Source organism: Leptosomus discolor, chromosome 5, assembly GCF_034619465.1.
Source record: "Leptosomus discolor isolate bLepDis1 chromosome 5, bLepDis1.hap2, whole genome shotgun sequence".
Taxonomy (NCBI): Eukaryota; Metazoa; Chordata; class Aves; order Leptosomiformes; family Leptosomidae; genus Leptosomus; species Leptosomus discolor.
In genome coordinates this window covers 26,644,546-26,663,336 of record NC_141395.1, presented here as the reverse complement: position 1 = coordinate 26,663,336, position 18,791 = coordinate 26,644,546, and the positions used below count along the sequence as shown (strand labels likewise).

General features: G+C 38.3%; 1 protein-coding gene across 2 annotated transcripts in view; it reads left to right on the top strand.

The window, feature by feature from the left end:
- ZNF385B (zinc finger protein 385B) overlaps positions 1-18,791 on the top strand; it is a 148,260-nt gene that overhangs the window by 81,374 nt on the left and 48,095 nt on the right. Inside the window, exons 1-3 of one of the 2 annotated variants that reach the window (XM_086465354.1) lie at positions 10,241-10,375; positions 11,881-11,895; positions 18,689-18,700. In XM_086465354.1, coding sequence (XP_086321480.1) covers positions 10,274-10,375; positions 11,881-11,895; positions 18,689-18,700 — 129 coding nt within the window. In that variant the 5' untranslated portion in view covers positions 10,241-10,273. Of the gene's footprint in view, positions 1-10,232; positions 10,376-11,880; positions 11,896-18,688; positions 18,701-18,791 lie in introns of those variants that run through there. The other variant, XM_009960377.2, reaches the window with a different exon arrangement.

The following is an 18,791-nucleotide window of genomic DNA, read 5'->3' as shown; positions in this document are numbered from 1 at the left end:
TATGCTTTTGCTTTGCTAAAATTCACAGTTGTGTGGTCATAGCAAAAACCTCTGCAGCTTCTGAATATTGTAAGGCACTGGCGAACTTGTAGTATCTGTCTTCCATTTATAAATGGCCTAAAGGACTTTGGTCAGAAATGCAACCCCTGTGCTCTTTTTACAGCTAGGTTGAAGTACCTTTATTTATATTTTTGGGTGAGAGAAGTGCTGAGTCTGCCTCCTACTTTCTTGAGTGGAGTGATGTCTCTTCACTTTTTATGATTCCAGGTACAGTACAACAGGGTGCACTGGTAACTTGTAAAGCTTGAGAAATGGAGCTCTTACTTGTCCCTTGCTGTGACTTTTATGAGTGCAGGCTCTGAAAAGAAGGAGATGTAGTATGACATCTGATAAGGAGAAAGTTGAAATCCTCCAGGAAATCCTATGCAGATGTTCTTGTTGCTTTATGTAGGGGCAGCAGATAGAGCACCAGGAAGAATTAGAGAAGTTTGGGAAGGAGGAGCTTTTCCCTTCTGTAGTATTAACTAAGAAATTATGAAATAGTTCTTTTTCTCTTTAAACTACTTCTAAGCCATCTAGGAATTTCTTCAGTAAACCAGTTTTAGAAAAAAGGTTCGTGTCGCTTGGACTTAACTTAAACTGCATGTGTGGTCAATCTGCCCACTACCTTTACACACTTGACCTCTTTTCTAAACAGAAAGATAGTGGTTATTCTGAAAGCATGTACCTACCTATGGAAATGACAGCAACTAAGGGAGAGATTGTGACTGAAATTGTGATCTTTTGGATAGAAAAGAGATGGATTGGATTTTCAAACTTAGTTTGCATTTTCTGAAAAATTGAAAATTTTCATTGGCAGGAAAACTAGGTTTCATTCAGTAGAGATCTTGATTTCCATTGCAGGTAGTTTCAGTGGACCACTTTCAACAACCTAAAAGATTAGCTGTTGCGATCTTTTATGTGAAGGATATTTAGGGAGCAATACCAACAGAAGAAAGTACAAAAAGAAAACAAGAAGCAACTTAAGTAACTCTATTTTCTAGAAGTGGTTGTGGAATATGTGGGAAAAGTAAATGAGGTGTCAAGGCTGAGCTGTGATGACTTTTTAAAAAGAGTTAGAAGTTGTCTAATGTGGTTAAGTGATTAGACACATTTGTGAGGATGCATATGGGTCTAGACCCCTATTACCTTTGTGCACAGTGTTGCTGAGCTCGTGTGTTGGAGTACTGAAGTGGGATTAGAGCAAGAAGGCAAGTGCAGACATAAATCCCCCAAATGGAAAAGTTAAGGCATAGTGGCTTTGACTGACTAATAACAAAATGGTCACCCAGAAGAAGCATTCCCAGTGATAGGCTTGTTTGGTTTTAGTGAATAGCAACTCAGTACCTTCTGAAAGAAAGTCTGTGTTGAGGCTCACTGAGGGTTAGATGACAAGTTCAGTGGTGACAAAATTCAGGATAAGAGCTGAATTTTGAGAAACATCAGGTTATATGAGAGGTGAAGTGATAACAGACTCTCCAAAAAGCTAGCTGCAACCAAGTCCTGTCCCCCAAATTATGAAACTTTTAAGGTAATGTAAATTGGCTTTTTTGCATCTGTTCCTTAGTAGGGAAACTTCAGTTTGTAATGAAACTTTGTTTTAATCAGAATACTGAACCAAGAGGGAAGGGAATGCGTAACTTTTTCCTTAAGCATTTTGATATCAACACCTGCTGTTCAGATACTCAGAATTATCCTGGGAGACTCATAGGCTTGATGCCCAGGACCTAAGAATGTGCACTGAGGGAAAAAATGGGGGCTGGCATGGAAGTTGCACCATGCTCTGGACAAGATTGTGACTTCGGTAGGCGTGTGTTGCTGTCATGTTTTTAGTTAAGGGTGACAGCAGAAAAGCAAACAAATACCCTGTCTCACTGTATCTTTGTGTTGGGAGAGCAGAAAAGGGAAGGGTGAACCTGGTTTAAATAAATCAAGAAGATCCTAAGGATTTCAGAAAGATCACTGTTAGTGCAGATGGCAAGAGAATAGAGAGCTGAAAAAGACGCAGCTGTTTTTTCTGTCATACTTGGAAAACTTCAAAGCAAAAACAACTCCAAAGCAGCATCTCCTAGAAGCAGATAAGGACAGAGGAGGGGGCAGAGCTGCTTGCTCAGGCCGTGGATACCAGAGGGAGAGGCTTGAGTAAGCCAGGAGATTCTGAGAAAAAGAAACTGGGATAGACTGCAAATCTCCAGCTGACTTTAATGCAGGCAGGAGCATTGCTTTTATTAATAGTTGTCGCTGTTTGATTAGAATAAAATTCAACTTACTGAGCTTGATGGTGTTAAGCTATAATGTACCGCTCTGCTTTCCAGGCAAACAAGTTGCCTTGGTTGCTTTAGAAGTCTAGAGAATTAACTCTCTTAAGAAACTAATGACAAATATTTCCATACTATCTTTAGATAATAGCAAATTGCAGTTGTACTGCAGCCAGCATTTTCCTTCTAAATACAGTGAAGGATGTTCCGTAACTGATTTAATTGCTTAGGCTTGCCAAGGAGCCAGGGCTAACAGACATGTTTTAATACTAGTATAGTACTTCTGGAGTGCACTTGACTTGGAAATAGAAATACTGCAAAAAATGTGTGGAACAGTATAGCACAATTACTGTATAATTGAGGCTGTACATTGTGCAGGTGTGCAAGTCCTTTCTCAGCCACAAGAACCCGAGTGGTGGCTAAAGGAGAAAGGAGTGGGAGTCATACGTTCTGCAGATCCAGGGATCTTCCAAAGGTCAGGCAATTTTAACACAGTTATTTAAGGAAAATGCAAGATAATTTGTTGCACTTCTAATTATTGGACTTCTCTTCCCACTCCATCTGTTCTGGTATCTTCTATATAAAACCTACAGGGATTCCTGTTGTTATTGCAAACTTTTAGAAATGTGGTACAACTGCAAGGAGAATGAGATTCTTGATTAATGTTTTGATGTATTTGTCTCTAAAATACTGAAGTTCATTTCCTACTGTTATGTCTCTACCCTCACCCCCACCAGGTAAACATCATTCTTTGTTCTCCATGGTTTTGATGAACCAAATGCAGACATTAAGGAAACAAATATTGACACAGTTCTTTTGAATATTAATGTTATTATAGTAGAGGTTTTTAATATCAGCTTTTCCATGATTGTCTTCATATCAAATGTATGTATAGCATTTATGATATATAGTCTATGTTTTCACTTTTTGAAATGAATGTCCTTCAATCATAAGACATTGGAGAAGGAAAACAGTTAGACAGGCAGAGGAATGTTAACAATTCATGGAAGTTAAAGTAATTCCAAGTCAGCCCCTAATATTTCAATCAGGAAGGGTCTGATCTAATGAAGATTTGCTTACTTGTAAGAACAAGTAGGTTTATGTTTTTATTTTTTAGAATTCTTGTGTGAAATACATGCAATATATAGCTATATTTCTTTTTTGATTGTAAATGAACTATATATAATTATCAATTTTAGGTAAGTAAGTGATGGTTGGCTTTTTGAATTGATTAAATGCCAGAGCTTCCTTTCATTTCAACAGCGCCAGATTTCAATTTATTTTTGGTATTGACCTAGCTGATGGAATCCTGAATGTATTTGAAATGTAGAAATACCTCATTTCATGGTATCTGATTTTATACAAAAGGAGAATATGGAATTCTGTTAACACACCTTCATAGAACATTTATTTCTAGATGGATAATAATGGAAATACTAACTTTGTGCTCAAGCATACTGGAAATCATGTTTTAATTTGTAGGGAGATAATTATTTTAATAATCTGACATGTTTTTTTGATAAGTCATTCCTGAGCATGAAGAGCTTAAACTGTTCAATATATAGATAATTTGTACATTGCAGTCAAGTTGCAATGCAGAATGGAGTGCAAAATGTTTAGCATGTTATTTTGTATCCATATGTTGCTATGAAGGCTAGACCTGGACCAGTGCTTTCTTATCAGTTGTCTTATGTGTTACACTGCGTGGTTCTTGTTTAGTGCTGTTGAGTAGCTATAAGCTCTACACCCGTTCTTGCTGCCTTTCCTTGCCGCTTCTGGAAAAAAAACACATCTTTTGAGGATTTACCCATTTTTAGTTGCCAAACATCTGAATAATGTTTAAGAGGCATGAATTAGGTTTTTAAAACTCTTAAAGTTTTAAAAGATTCATGTGTATCAGTAGCTCTGATGGTAGTCATATCAACTCCCAAAGGAGCTGCGTCCTCATTTGTTAGTGAGGTAGTTTGTACGGTGCCCTGGGGGAAGAGAAGTTCTTAGCATTTTTCCTATTGTCACCTGGGGGCTGTGCCATATCTCATATTTGCTGGGCTTCTGCTTCAAGTTATTTTTAAAAATAAGTTGCCTGGATAGTGAGTTATCTCTTAGGATCACGTTAATTTGCCATTTGGGAAAATCTGTTGAAGCAATGGTCTTGTCTCTCCTTGACTACTTTACTCTTGACAGACTGTAATCCCTATGGGTATCGTCTCGTTTATCATAATACCATATTATAAGGAAGCAATGTTTGTTCTGCTGAGTGAATCCTCCCCCCAAATCTACTGAAATGCTGTATTTATTCATATTTCTTTTTATTTGAGAGGGGAGAATGTCTTAAGGTTCGCCTCCATGAGTATTATTAATGGAATGCTTCTAGCATAACTTTTTCCTTAAGCATTTTGATATCAACACCTGCTGTTCAGATATTCAAAATTATTTTACTTGCACTTAACTTGTTTTTAGCAGTTTATCTTAGCAATAAACAGAAACACATGACATTCTCTAATATCCATGTATAGCTGTAACTAAACAAACAAAATTAGAAAATTTCTGATCATACTGAGAAAGAAAAAAGACTAATATTTTTATTAAGTAATGAGAAAGATCTTAGGGGCTAATGTCATATAAATACCTAAACTACAAAATGTAATGACTTGCAAGTGATTGATTTTTATGTTATTTTTGGAGGAAAAAAACCTGTAGTGAAAGCAGATAGATCTCGGGCATGATGAGGGAACATCAGATGTAAGGGAAGAAAGCTATTAATTTTTTTATGGTGTGCATTTCTGTAGTTAGGTGGTTCATTATTCTTTATAAACATAATTTCGTTGTGCCAGTCTTGCCATAGAGTAGGAAAGTCTTCTGCAAGTTGGGGGTTTTTTTGATGCTGGGTTTTGGGTTTGTTTGGGTTTTTTTTTAGTTTCTTGTAAAGCATAGACAATAGAACTGAAGAGATTTTTATACATTATGAGAGCCTAGGTACAACCTCTGGCTCTAACCTGTTTATAAAACTGTTTTTTGAGCCATATGCTAAAGTAAGTATTTCTGACAATGTTGAAAACTTTCACCGAAAAATTAATAAACTGTGCTGAAACTGTAGGGTCCCGGAAAAAGCTCATAAATTACCATATGCAGAATTATCTCAGAATCATTCCAGGGAGCCGTTTCAAATGTGTCCTGCCTGGTCTTCCTCCTTCTGGATTTCTGAAGGAAAAACGCTGTAAATTAATATGACTGTGAGGTCTAAAGGCAGGGTGGCTGTGCATAGTGTGGTTGTAGTCCAGAACGAATTCAGCCAACAAGGGCAAAACAAAAGGGTCAACTTGTCATCTACCCTTGAAGGCATACTGTTGGCTTAAGCAGTGTCTGAAAAACACTGCACTAAAAAGGTCGAGGGAGGAGAGAGCCAAGAACTGACCCATCCCATCAGTTATATTGCTACTGTTCCCTGGCCAGATGAGACTAGTCAACATTGGTATAGAAAGTAAAGGTTCCTCATAGCTGAAAATGGACGGGTAATTCGGGGATGAAAAAGCCAGCACAGACTGTCCCTAAATTGAAAACTCTCAATGTAATGCACGTAAGTGGTGGTGGGTGTGAATAACTCCAACAAGGTCCCTTTGAAATTTTCCCAAATACTCTCTGTGGCACAAGCTAAAACAAAGGCAACCACGTGCAATCTGATGGAGGATGTAGATTGTCCAGGTCACAGAAATTTGTCAACCGGATGCTTTTATTCTGTCCTGATAGCACTTCAGACTTCTTCCTTGGATTGGAGAATTAAAACATCGCAGTAACATCTTCAGGTAATAGAAAAAGGGGAGAGGCTTGAGTATGGATTTAGCTTTCTGTCTAGTTGCCTTTAATGACGACTTTGAAAGAGCACGCTTTCAAGTCCAGAAGGTAATTAATTTCTTTAAGTATGCTGCAATTGCTCACAAAATGTGTTTTAGATGAGTAAGTTTTGTGATGGGATTGGATTTTTCAGGTAGTGGTCTAATATTGACCAAAATCAGAATAATTAATGTGCAGACATTACACCTTTTTTTTTGTGTTTGTCAGTGAAAAGAAAAAAAAGCACTTAGGGAGAAAATCGTACAAGTAATACTTTCACAAATAGTTTTCAGGAGGTACAAACAGATTTGACTGAACTTGACACCGCTCTTACTGGAAAGAGGTGAGCAGTGACTGTTAACCATGGCCAAAGTTAACTGTGATTGCTTCTGCCAAAACTGCGATCTTGGCAGTCTTGGCTTCCGCAGTTTTTCTGTGAAGCTGCAAAAGAGCTGTGGGGAGTTGTTGGTAGAGACTTCTTGAATCCCCATGTTGGCTGCCCTGTTTCTGGCTCCTGGGTAAAGCATGTCGCACTGGCTGCTGGGACTTGTCTTGCTGCAGGAGTGACCAATACAAGATTTTCGAATTGCTTCCACAAAATACCAATTTCACTGCTTAATCCATTAATTGTGTACCTTTCTTGTTAGAGACAGATCAAATTTGGGTAAAGATTACAACCTTCCATAACTTTTGCAAAAACATCAGTGTCCCAGTGTGTTGCAGTGTGTGTGAGGCCATATGTACGTGGCTAAAGAGGAACAGCGCCTGTTGCACAGGGACTTGCTTTTCAGATAAATATGCATAGGAGGAAGAAAAACTTTTGACAAAATGAGACATTTTGGATCATTTGCTTAGATAAAAACCTATTTTCCTCCTCTTAGACAAGGGTAAAAGGGACCAGTTAGGATCAGTGCCTTTTGTCGAAGTCTGTCTGCTGCTTGCATCTCTAGTACATAGGTAACTCCTGCTGCGGGTGTCAAACTGAAGTTACAAAGGTAAAATACTGATTAAAAATCATGAAGCTGAAATAAGCAAATGCATTTACAAGAAAGATCAGTTATATTTATGCCAAATATTTACAAGTAGTTTAAAACAATCTATGTTTGACATGGTAAGTTGTCTTTATCATTAAAATGATCATGAAATGGTAAACAACTGTTAAATTTATAGAGATAATGAAGCTTGTCAGCTACATCTTTCTTGTGCCGGTATTCCTGTTTAGCTCAGGTCTGCATACAGATTTGGTGGAGTGATGATGAGAATCTGTTTGACCTTTGGGAACGATGCCAGTGTAAAGCTGTGCCCTGTTCTGTTTGATTTGATGAATTTGTCCTGAAGTGCTTCTACCTGTAGTTCAGATCATCTTTATCTGATTATTCTTCCAGACGCTTTCAAAGGTGGGTCTGAAAATCAAACTTCGGTCAAACAGGGTCGCTGGTATTTGATTTGCAATAGTTGAAGTTAGTAAACTGGAAAACAGAAGTCGTATTTTTAATGTGTCCACTAATCAGTCTGTTTTCTATTTTGTACGGATCCTGAACGTATCCTAGTCTACTGGTCACATATTACTCTGGCACAGAAACACCATGGACTGCAAAACTGTGGGGAGATTTCAAATGTCTTTGTTGTTTGAAATTATCTGTACTCAGCCAAGGAGTACAAAGAATAATGCATTATTTACAGGAGGATGCTAATTGGTTTTTTATTTTTTAAAACTTTTATACCAAATGCTTTCTATACCTTAGTTAAAGACAACATCAGAAACCTAGTTTAACTCTGATTTTAAATGTCAGTAACAATATAACTCTATTCTGTTATATTTTTTTTCTGTAAGATTTAGTTAAAATATGTAACCATAGCTTCATTGAAGTATGTATATGTAAAGAGAGGACAGGTCTTTTTTAACTTCATGGATCTTTAATTGCTTATGAACTTCAAAGAGAAACTTGTAGAAGGTAGATTGATGACAGCACTTTACTGTGCTTACAATTTAAGTAATTGAATACAACATAGCTGCTGTTTGAATACAGCTCTGAAATCCAAATTATGTAAATCTAGTGTTTCAGAACCAGCTAGTAGAAATAATCATCATTTTCGCAGTTGAAGATATTTTCTTTGGATAAATCCTCTGACACAGTGCTTTCCTATTGATGCGTTTTTTTCATTATGGATATGAAGAAGAAACTGTAGGCATGTTTGCCTTTAGCTTTTTGACGTTTGTGACTCCACTTGAATAAGCTTTAACTTACAGTTAATTAAGCACAACTGTCAATGAGCTTCATGGGCTTATGCAGAAACAAACCTTACGTTTATGAAAGTATTGGGGTAGGAGAAGGGAAAAAATATTCTGGGAAAGTGTCTCAAGCATATTTTTCCTTTCAAGTTGTGCAGCTCAGCTGGGATGGTGTTCAACCGTTCTCTGTCCATAGTTGTCAATGACCCATCTTTGTGCAATCATCACACTTTTCCTATACAAGAAACACAGAACAGATTATACCCTGCTATTCATCTGCTAGACCATAATATAATGTTTACTGCGCTGCAGCTGTGATCAAAATGACTGTGTCTCCAGCATCTACAAAATTTGAGCTCAGGGCTAGTTATAAGTGTTTGGTCATCCAAAAAATCCATGCAGCCCCATCTGGCTTCTGAACTCAGCTTTCCTCTTGGATACTGTAAGATGGGTTTGAAATTGTGTCCATGGAGGCAGTATGATGAGATGAAAAGGAGGAAAATTTCTACTCTGCCTTCGGTTTTGTGTCTCCTTGACAGGGAGAAAGGGAGATGCATTAATGGAACACTGGCACTCAGGCAGCCCATATGGATTGCCCAGCATCTTGCAAGTAGATGTAAACAATTTGATTTTATGGGAGAAGAGAAGGAAAATTGCTTGTTTACATTGCTTGTTTACATTCCCCCCCTGCCCGCCCCCCTTCCTGACTGAGTTTAAAAAGCTCAGATGACTTTTATGAGAAAAAGCTTAGGTGTTGTGTCAGCTCTGCTTGAGACCAAAGAAACTCCTAAGAGGACTGTTATGCTCCCAGCTGATGTGATGGCCACCAATGAGTGGGAAGAGGTGGCAATTATGGAGAAATTCTGGCAGAGGTAGGAAGGGCAGAGTGTGACTCACCCTTCTTCAGAGGTATGGGACACTTGTGTTCCAGTACCTGCTCCAGTTGGTGTTGAATTATTTATTCAACCCAGGAAGGATAAACTGAGACTTTTTTTTTTCCATTTTATTTCAACAAGTGAAATTTTATTTGAAATCTATTTTGTATGATTTCAGGAAAAAAAATACTCCCACAGGCATAGCTGGAAGCTGTGTGCTAGCCACGCTGTTGTGTGGATAGGGCAGGTACCTAGTTAAAAATGAGTATTTCAACATCTGTGCCTTCCTGTTCCTTTGGGGTCTTGCTGGGGAATGGTTCTCAAGTGTATACAGAAAGAATTTCAGCATGCAGATTTCTGGAAAGCTCTTGTTTGGAGAGGAAGATGGGGGCTCTAATTAAGAAAATGCTAGTTTGCATTGCATGTAAAGAGTTGTGTTCGTTTATGTGCTAGCTGATTATTTAATTGTTGGCTGTTTTCTAATATTTGTCTTGCGCTGTAAAACTGAAGGCTTTTTTTAAATGTTAGGTGAAATGGTGTTTGTGCAGCACCTGATAGTTACTGTCAGAAGAGCAAAAAATAACAAGTGGCTCCATTTTTGGAAACAAACCTCTGGATTTCAGCTTGCATGTATTGTCTGTGCTAGCTGATGTAATAGGCAACCTTGAATTGCAAAACATCTGACTTTCGTGGGTGCCTATCTCAGCGTTTATGGCACAGAAGAAGTTTTCAGCTTTAGAAAGGATTTATTCTACCTGCCAGTGTGATTTACATACCGTATGTCTCCTCTTCAGGGTCTGAGTATCCATGGCCATAGCAAAGTGCTCTGCCTCATCTGTAGTGTGTGGAAATAGGTTTCTTTTAGTGATATTAACTCCTACAGAGCCACTTTATTGCCATCCTGTATTATTTTTTCTTGGCAGTTGTGCCAGCTGTACTGTGTGTGACATGGAAAGGAGAATACTATGAATTCCTGGTTTTGTTTGTTCTTGGCAGGCACTACTACACTTCCTACCCTCGTGCGCACACCTACCTTGATGATGCAGCCTTCCCTGGATATCAAACCCTTTGTGTCCTTCCCTGTGGACAGCAGCTCTGCTGTTGGATTCTTCCCAAATTTTAACACAGTAAGTAAAGGTGTTTCCATATTTAGTTTCAGTATATGCTTTCCAAGCCAGTTCTAAGATCTGGTATTGAAGTTGCCTTAAAACAGTGCATCGTGGACACAATTCTAGAGAACTGTTTTTGTCTGTGCTGTGGTGGTTGCTGTTCCCTTGTGCGGAAGGCTCAGAGTGGTACCCAGCCTTCTTGCTGTGAATGGGGCCAATTCTTTTTTAACGTGGTCTGTTGGGGTCGTGTTTGCATACTGAAAGAAACCACAGCAATAGAGATTTGATGAGCAATAGAATAATTTTCAGCATTTGCCTGGGCATGTGCATTTCCATGTGCTGTTAAAAAGGAAAAAGCAAAAGCTAACGGAAAAACAGGTATGACAGGTAAGACCTAGATCTGCCACTGACGTGAATCAAGCAAAGTCTATTACAGCTAGTGAAGCAATTGGAGAATCTTGTTAATTCTGCATAAAAATGATAAGGTCTGAAATTGCGCAGCCAGCCAATGTGAAAAATGTGAACCTGCTGCTTTTAGTTAATGGTGAATAACCTGGGTTTTTGCAAAAATAGATATTATTGCCAAAATAATGCTGAATGCTTCTTTAGTTCTTCATGTTTTTATCAGAGCAACAATAACAAAAATACGGTCTATTGCAGTTCTCATTTCTTTAACAGCTCATAAAATGGTTCTGTAAGTTATCAAAATGCTTTTTTGCTATTGCACTTAATCATTTGTTTAATTAATTATTATCTTAAATGCATTGAGTACAACAAAAAACAGTATTTTGTATGTTTCCGTGTGTGGTGGTATTTCATCATGGAATGAGTCGGCAAACAGTAAGCTAATAGCAACAGGAAGAGAACTGCTCTGGGTCATTTCTGCCAAGTCAGCGAGTACAGTCTGTTCATATGTGACCGTTGCCTGAACTGTACAGTGTTGCACTTGTCATCACTGTAATTGCGGGGGGGATGGAAAGGGAAGCAGGGTCACCACTGCCAGACAGTGATCAGCTGAACCACTGCCAAGGGTTTCTTTTTGCAAACTCACCTTCTGTCTGAAGTAAAAATGGCAAGAGGATTTTTTTTCTTCATGACTTGCAAATACATCGTGCTGACAGGCCTTGTGCTACAGCATGCAGTGCTGTGGGATGGTTATAAGGTAACGTATCAGTTAGATTCTTTCAAATGTCAGCAGCCTAACACGTATTATAAACAGTAGCAAATATTACTAATTCATTGCAAAATGTATATGTGAAAATTGTGCATTTGTGAGGCAGATGTGGGGATGTGCATGTGTAGATACTGGGGGGGGTACATGCACATGTACAAAGAGATAAAAGATTAAAAAGAATGCTGGTATGTTTAAAGTGCAGGACCAAAACTCAATACAATTTTAAGAAAGCAGTGTGTCATTCTCATCTTCTAGGCATGATGCAATTCATATTCATTTTCCATCCTCTTTCTAATACATTCAGGAATTTTATTTGTTACTGATTTGTCTGCTTTCCAGTTGCACTGGTTTTATAGGTGAGCTTTTTCACAGAAATGTAAAGACTTTGAGAACTTTTCTTTAGGGATGCCGTAGTTGTGTCAACCAACATTATTTGCTTACTGGTGGTATTACTGAATTTCTGAGTTGCAGTAGGGTCTAGAGACAGATTAATTTGGATATTTAGAATGGTTTTGTCTGTGTACACTAGCTTACATCTATCCAGGTTACATTAAGTTTGCCTAATTCCTGGAGTGTTTATCCTTCACACCTGTTGTTTCTCTCCAAACTTTTATGGGTTTTATTAAAAAAAACCCAAAAAGGCCTGGGGTAATCAGCAAATATTGTTGACTCAGTGTCTACTTCCTCCCTTCAAATTCTTGATGATCATATAGAATCATGCTGCTATGAGCTACGGACAGCACATGTTTAAACTCTTTTTTGAGGAACAGTGGTTCAGTACTACTCTATTTCTAATTCACAGACTTTGCCATTTATCTTGCAGGTATTGATTTTCCCTAACAGTCCTTTACAATGGACTTTAGAGCTCATTGGAAAAGTAAATCATTGATGGTTATTTACTGACAGGCACAGTGAACACCAGCTGTCGTGCACTTCCTTTCTTTATAACTTAGCACAGCCTTTGCAAACATAGATTTCTATGTTTGTGTATATATAATATTTTTTTTTCTTTTTCACTGCGAAGTGGTGGGAGCCGTATGTAGAAAATTTGTAGAAAGCCTTTTTCCAGAAGAGTTTGAGTGAGTAGAAGCTAAATCCAGTTGACACATAACGTATGCATCATCCAAAGTGCCTTAATTTTTCATCTTGTGCAGGAACAGAATATTATAAGAGCTTTTTGTCCCTTCCACACCCCACCCCACCACCATCCTGCCCCTCCAAAGCTATCATTTACCTTATGGAGCAATCAGGAAATCTATGCATTTCACTCACAAGAGGACTTGTCAAGGACTGTAGAAAGTGAAACCTCTAGTGTGCAGCACTCAATCTCTTTGCCTTCAGTAGGACCCCCTACAGTGTTTCCTAAAGAACTTCTCTGATTTATGGGGATATATTTAAAATCTGAGGTAAACCCTTTCTTACATAGTTAACTTTGACATTTTCAATTCTGAAAACATCTGTGTTGCTCCAGATAAAGCATCAGTGTTCCCATTTCATTTGTGGAAGTGTTCTGATTACTTGCTTCTCTCCACATGGGGTACTTTCAAATGAAGCACTGAGCAGACCCTGATTTTTTTTTTTAAGAGAAATGCCTACCCCAAGTATATCTTATTTTCTTGATGGAATTGTGTGATTTAGTTTAAAATGTCTCCTTTCTGTTTCTCCTAGAAGCATTAATAGTTCTAAAAACATCATAGACATATGTATAGTACTTACCAATTCATGCCCCAATTACGTTTATCTTTGTTCCTTAGGACTTGCTTATTATATAGGAAAAATTAATTGATGAATGATTGCACTAACTCCTTGGATACATGCCTTTATTCCTTGGTAAGGGTGCCTTCTTGTTTCAACAGATCAGCCAGAAGGGAATCTTCTAAGGGCAGAGTGAACAGTTGCAAGCAGAGAGGTATTGCAGAATAGGTGCTCTCTTCTTTCCTGGTCTTTTCACGGCACCAGGAAAATAGTTTTGTCAGAACAGGACAGGCATGATCAGATGTCACAGCCTGAACCTGAGTTGCTGCACAGAAGGACAAACCCTCTCTAAGAAGTGCTGTAGCAGCAGATCCAAAGGTGACATCATGTTTGTCCTGGCATCAAGTTCTAAAAGCTCTTGCTCGGTTACTCATATCCCTCTGTCTGAAACACACAGATTGAATCAAAATCTCGGCTGGTATTACTTAAAATGTTCTTGTTTATAGTGGAGTGGGCAACAGCATTATAGGAACTTCCCAAACTGGTACCTCCAATTTGGAACGGGTGCTGTACAAAAAGGTGTTGTTGAAGCAGAGCTCCTTTTTAGCATGCTAAAATGACTCTAATGATTCCTTAACGTGTAATACCTTGCGTATTGTTTATATTTAAAGATCTGTAAGACTTCAAAGTCAAGTGCATAAAGTCAGCGGAAATCAAATTTAAGATTACTGTGGTTCCCGTTGTGTGTTTATTATAATGTAATCTTGAATTTTACATTCCCTGGCTTCCACCACACAGCTTCACCTTCTGTACCATTCTTTCTCTGCACTTCCCTGACTTTGTCTCATGTCATCCATCTTGTGTGCTGAATGAGGAAAGGGTGCTTTGTGATCACATCATGGAAGGTTATCATGCTGCATTTGCTAAAGTGGTTAAAAAGTCAGGATTTATCTTGCAAGCTAAACATAATGATCAGTCTACATCTCTCTAAAAAAGGATGTATACTCCCCAGGAAGAAAAAAATTCAAAACTCCAGTGTGTTCTACCTTGTCCTGAAGTGAGAACAGCACTACGTGATTCAAATTTAGTCAAAGTGTACAGCCAGGGACCTGTCAGTCTGCACAAAAGCAGTATCAGCAACTTCTCAGATTCTATCATCATAGAAAATAATCAGCAATTCATATGCTTCCTTCTGAGTTTGTTGTGGCCCCAGGGGTAATCAAAGATTATAGCATCTTTTATAGCTTTCACATTAGTGAAATATTTTCCATCTAACTAGCCCATGATTGGTTTCTAAATGCTGGTTCATACCTTTGTATTTTAGAGGACACATAGGTTAATGTGGCCTAGTTACTGCTTCAGTGTCTATTTCTCTTCAAGTAGGTTTATGCTGATTCTTTATATGAGAGTTCCCTCAGTCCCGTTGCCAGTGGACCAGAAGTATTTTACATCTGCCAGTGAAGGTGAGCCAGCTGGAATGTGCTACAGGAAGAGAAAGAGGAGCTGACTAGTAACTTAGTCAGAAATATCTGACTCTTCTCCAACATTAACCCCGCCTGGACTAAGTATCCCTGGCCTTCCCCCAAGACAACTATTGGGAGGGATTAATTTGCACTTTCCTCTTCTGCATTTACAATTGTGTCCCTCATTTGTATTTGCTACCTATCCAGTTTTCATTTGAAGGGCCCAATAATCAGCCAAGGCAGAAGCAGAGGTCTGCAGATAAGAGTACAGGGCACTCATATTGCCAGCCTCACTCGCCGCCCTGTGCCAAGTGCCTCTTCTGTGTTTGGCATGGCATTGTGGCTCAGGAGCTTTCTCTTTCCTTAGCAGAGTCTGAATTCAGCCACTTAACACCCTGCTGCAGTGCCAGAGTACGCTCCGGAGCTCGGGACTGTATACAGGAGGAGCAAATTACAGATGCAGCCAACTGGATGTTGCCAACCCATTATCTATGGTCCTCTTTATCTAAGTAGATTGTCTATGTGCTCTGATTTCCCCTTTTCCTTTTTGTGAAGTGCTGGAGGGAAGTGACCTGCTCTGCTCCTCTCCCTCTGAAACACTCGAGATTTGTAAGAGCTATGCTTTACGCTCATTAACAGCACAGAAAGGAAATTTAAGTGATTAACTGAGAAGGAGAGGTGTTTTGTGGGGTAGCTGTGTATTTTGTTGGGGATTTTTTGTTGGCTGTTTTTTTTTAAATCAAGAAATGGCAAGATTTTTTTCTTAGACATTTTATACCCTTTTTTATAGTCATGCCGGCACAAAAGGCACTTCAGGTGTGCCTATTTCACTTTTAGTTATTATGAATATAATAGTTCATGTTTTCAGAGTCATAGCCAGAGTCATCTGAACTACAACATGAGTTGTAGCCTGTTACATTTATAAAGGCAATAAAAGAGAATAATAGGTTTTTTCCCAGATACTTACAGGTGAGGAAAGCACAGGTTCAGGAACCACATAATAAAGTCCAAATTCTGGCAGCACAGACCTCTGCTCTGTGGCTAGTCTGCTTTCTCCTCTGACTCTCTCCTCTCGCAGTTCCTTAGCTGCAGAGGCCCGTTACCCTCCATGTCTTCCTCTTTTCAGTTTCCTGTAGTCCCTTTTCTTTGTGTCCTTGGGCTTTTTGTACCAAGCCAGGAATTCCTCCATGTCTTTCTATAGCTTTGATGCAAACCAGCAGAGACCTCTTTCAACTGTGGTAGCAGTTTTCATAAAAATGCTTCTTAGCCTTTGAAGGACCTGAAAAATGATGATTTAAGGTGGTATATTTTCCCCACAAAATACTTGAGCCAGCAAACACCTGGTAAGATACACTGAGTTGGATATGGAAAAAAAAAAAATTGCTGCCAAAAGCAAGGAGTTGTCAATCAGTCTTTGACAGCTTTTACAGATTGTAGTATTTTAACATAAAGATGCAGGTTCCCTAGTTCCTGTCAGAAATTTCTTCAAAGACCAACACTTTGTTAAAGCGCTGAGCCTAAATAACTTCTTTTCTGCCTTGTTTCTAGTCTTTAATACATATTTTTCTCAGGAAAAAGTCTTAAAATAATACAGACTGGCTTTAAGGGAGAATCTCTTCAAACATTAATTATTGTTTGAAGTTTCATGTTACTTTGTATTTTCTCTAACAGGAATTGAATGGATGAGCTTCCTCCTCTCTGTTCCCAGATCAGCAGCCAGATAGGAAACCCTGTGGCTAAGGAGAAAGTGCAGTGACATGCACTGGTGAGAAACAGAAGTCACCAGGTGTGGTAGACTTTCCCTACTGCTCTACAGGGGCTCAGCATCCATGGTGTGTTTTTTGCTAAATTGCTGCAATATGTCCATTGTTGGGCATACACGTAATTAAGTCATCAGCCTACTTCTTTGAAGAAATGCAGTTTCTGTATACAAATCCTACAGTTTGCTAAGTCCTTCAGAAAATCTGCTCCTTTGCTATGTATTTCATCTCTGCCTTTACAGAAAGCTTGGAGTTAGTCTCTCCAACACTTCAGCAGTATTTATTTCTTTTATTGGTCAGCATAGGGGAAAGCTAAGAAGCCTTTATCTTCATTGAATTGCTTTCTTCTTGAGTTAGTAGTATGTTCATGACACAAGCTGGTTAAAGGGAAAGGGTTGTTAGCCATGAATATTTTAGGCATTAGACCACAGAAGGATGTTTTTCAAATAGACTGTGATGAAAACGTCTACCCCCAAAACAAGCTGTTGTAAAAATGTAGTTTAAGGCGAACAAGGCACATGTGTTGCACCACTGTGCTTATGAAGATTTTCCTAGTTTCTAGTTATGTCTTGTCCTAAGCAAAATTCTAGAGCACCCTTTGAGAAATCTGATTTTCTTTTTGTCTGATGAATACAGAAATGACTGCTTTTGCAGCATCCTGGCTGTACGTGGCTGGCTTTCCTGCCCTCCCTTAGACCTTCATCACGTTATTCCATGAGAAACTAATTATTACTGCAATAATTATTAAGTAGTAAATTAGAAGAATGTAGCTAGGAATTAATTCCTGTTGTACTCTTTCTTTCTGATAGTGGGTATAGCTAGTGGTCTCTTAATCTAGATGCAGTCAAGTTTATGACAATTTAAAAGTACTGAATGGCAATTTAAAGTCACGTGTGAAACCTGTCTGTCTTTAGCATACCTGAAAACCAATGATACACAGGTTTGAAGCACAGATCAGCTCATTTCAACTACTAGAGCAAGGCTGATTTGAAGATCTGTGCATTTCAAACTAGTCTTCTCTGTATTCAGTCTGTCTGCTCTCACAGTAGCGATACCACGAACTTCAGCTGCTTCCCCAAGTTAACACTAGGGAAAAAGGATCACATTTCTTGCTCATGTGTTTGTTAGAAGAGACAGGTTTCTACCTTGCTTTGTATCTCATTTACTTAGGTTTAGAGAAAAAAAACCCCACAAAACCAAAAAAAAACCCCAAAACAACAGACTTCAATAGTACATTAAGTTTCAGGGCAGGTTTAATTACAAATGGAGCATTCCTTTAAAGATTCATATCTAAACGCAGCACATTTTAATCAAAACCATTTTAAAGACTGTTTGTGTAGTGTGTGGTACTGATAAAAAAAACAAATGCAAATGCAAACCAGAAACATCATTATCGATTTTTAAATGAAGAAAGTCTATTATTCCTTACTATGAAGATTAGATGACAGCTGTCAGCTAGCATACTTACGCAGTTCTCAGTTCTGATTTGCTTCTCATTTATATTTAGCCATTTTATACATTTATATTCAACTATATATACACATATGATTTATCCTCTTTTCGTATTTTTTTTTTTCAGTATGTGAAATGTAGTGAATTAATTTTGGAAGACTAGGCTTCTTGTGTCTGTATTCTCTCCTGCTCACAGAATTAATCAACGCCATGAATTTGTCCATAACCTCTCTTTGTACAGTTCAGAACTGTAGAGGAAATTCAGATCTACGTAATGGGATACCATTCATCTTTGTGTTGCTCATGTTCTGGAGTAGGTTGGGAGCAAGAAAACTGTCAGCAAAACTTAGAGCGGACCCTTAAGAAGAAAAGGGTCATATCTCAGGACCATCTCAAAGATGAAAGCAAAAATCAGGACTCTTGTTATCTAAACTGTTTTTCTGACTACAAACTCCTAGGCTTGAGTCTTTTGGCAGGATTCTACTGAAAGGTAATTTTTCCTGTTGTTTTACCATTCATATTGTTTTATTGTCAGATGGTAATAGGTAGTATAACAATAGTTTTGCCCTCAGAGTATGTTATTGGTTTGATTTTCAAACTGTAGTATGTTTTTATTTTTTTGCTGAATCTGGAGGCAAGATGGTTTTGGTATTTTTTTTTTGTTTAGCCACACACAGCAGAGTGTTCTGAGTAACAACAGCCTTAATAATATATAATAATATATAATAAATAGCAGTTATATAGCATCTTCCGTCAGATTAATTTGAAGACTTTTAAACATGTTATTTAGACCTTTCAGCCTTTTTGTGAGGTTGCAAATATTTTTATCCCTATTTTACAAATGAATAATATGAGGCTCAGGTGAAGTGACTCGTACAGTTAAACTTGTGAGCCAGCAGAGC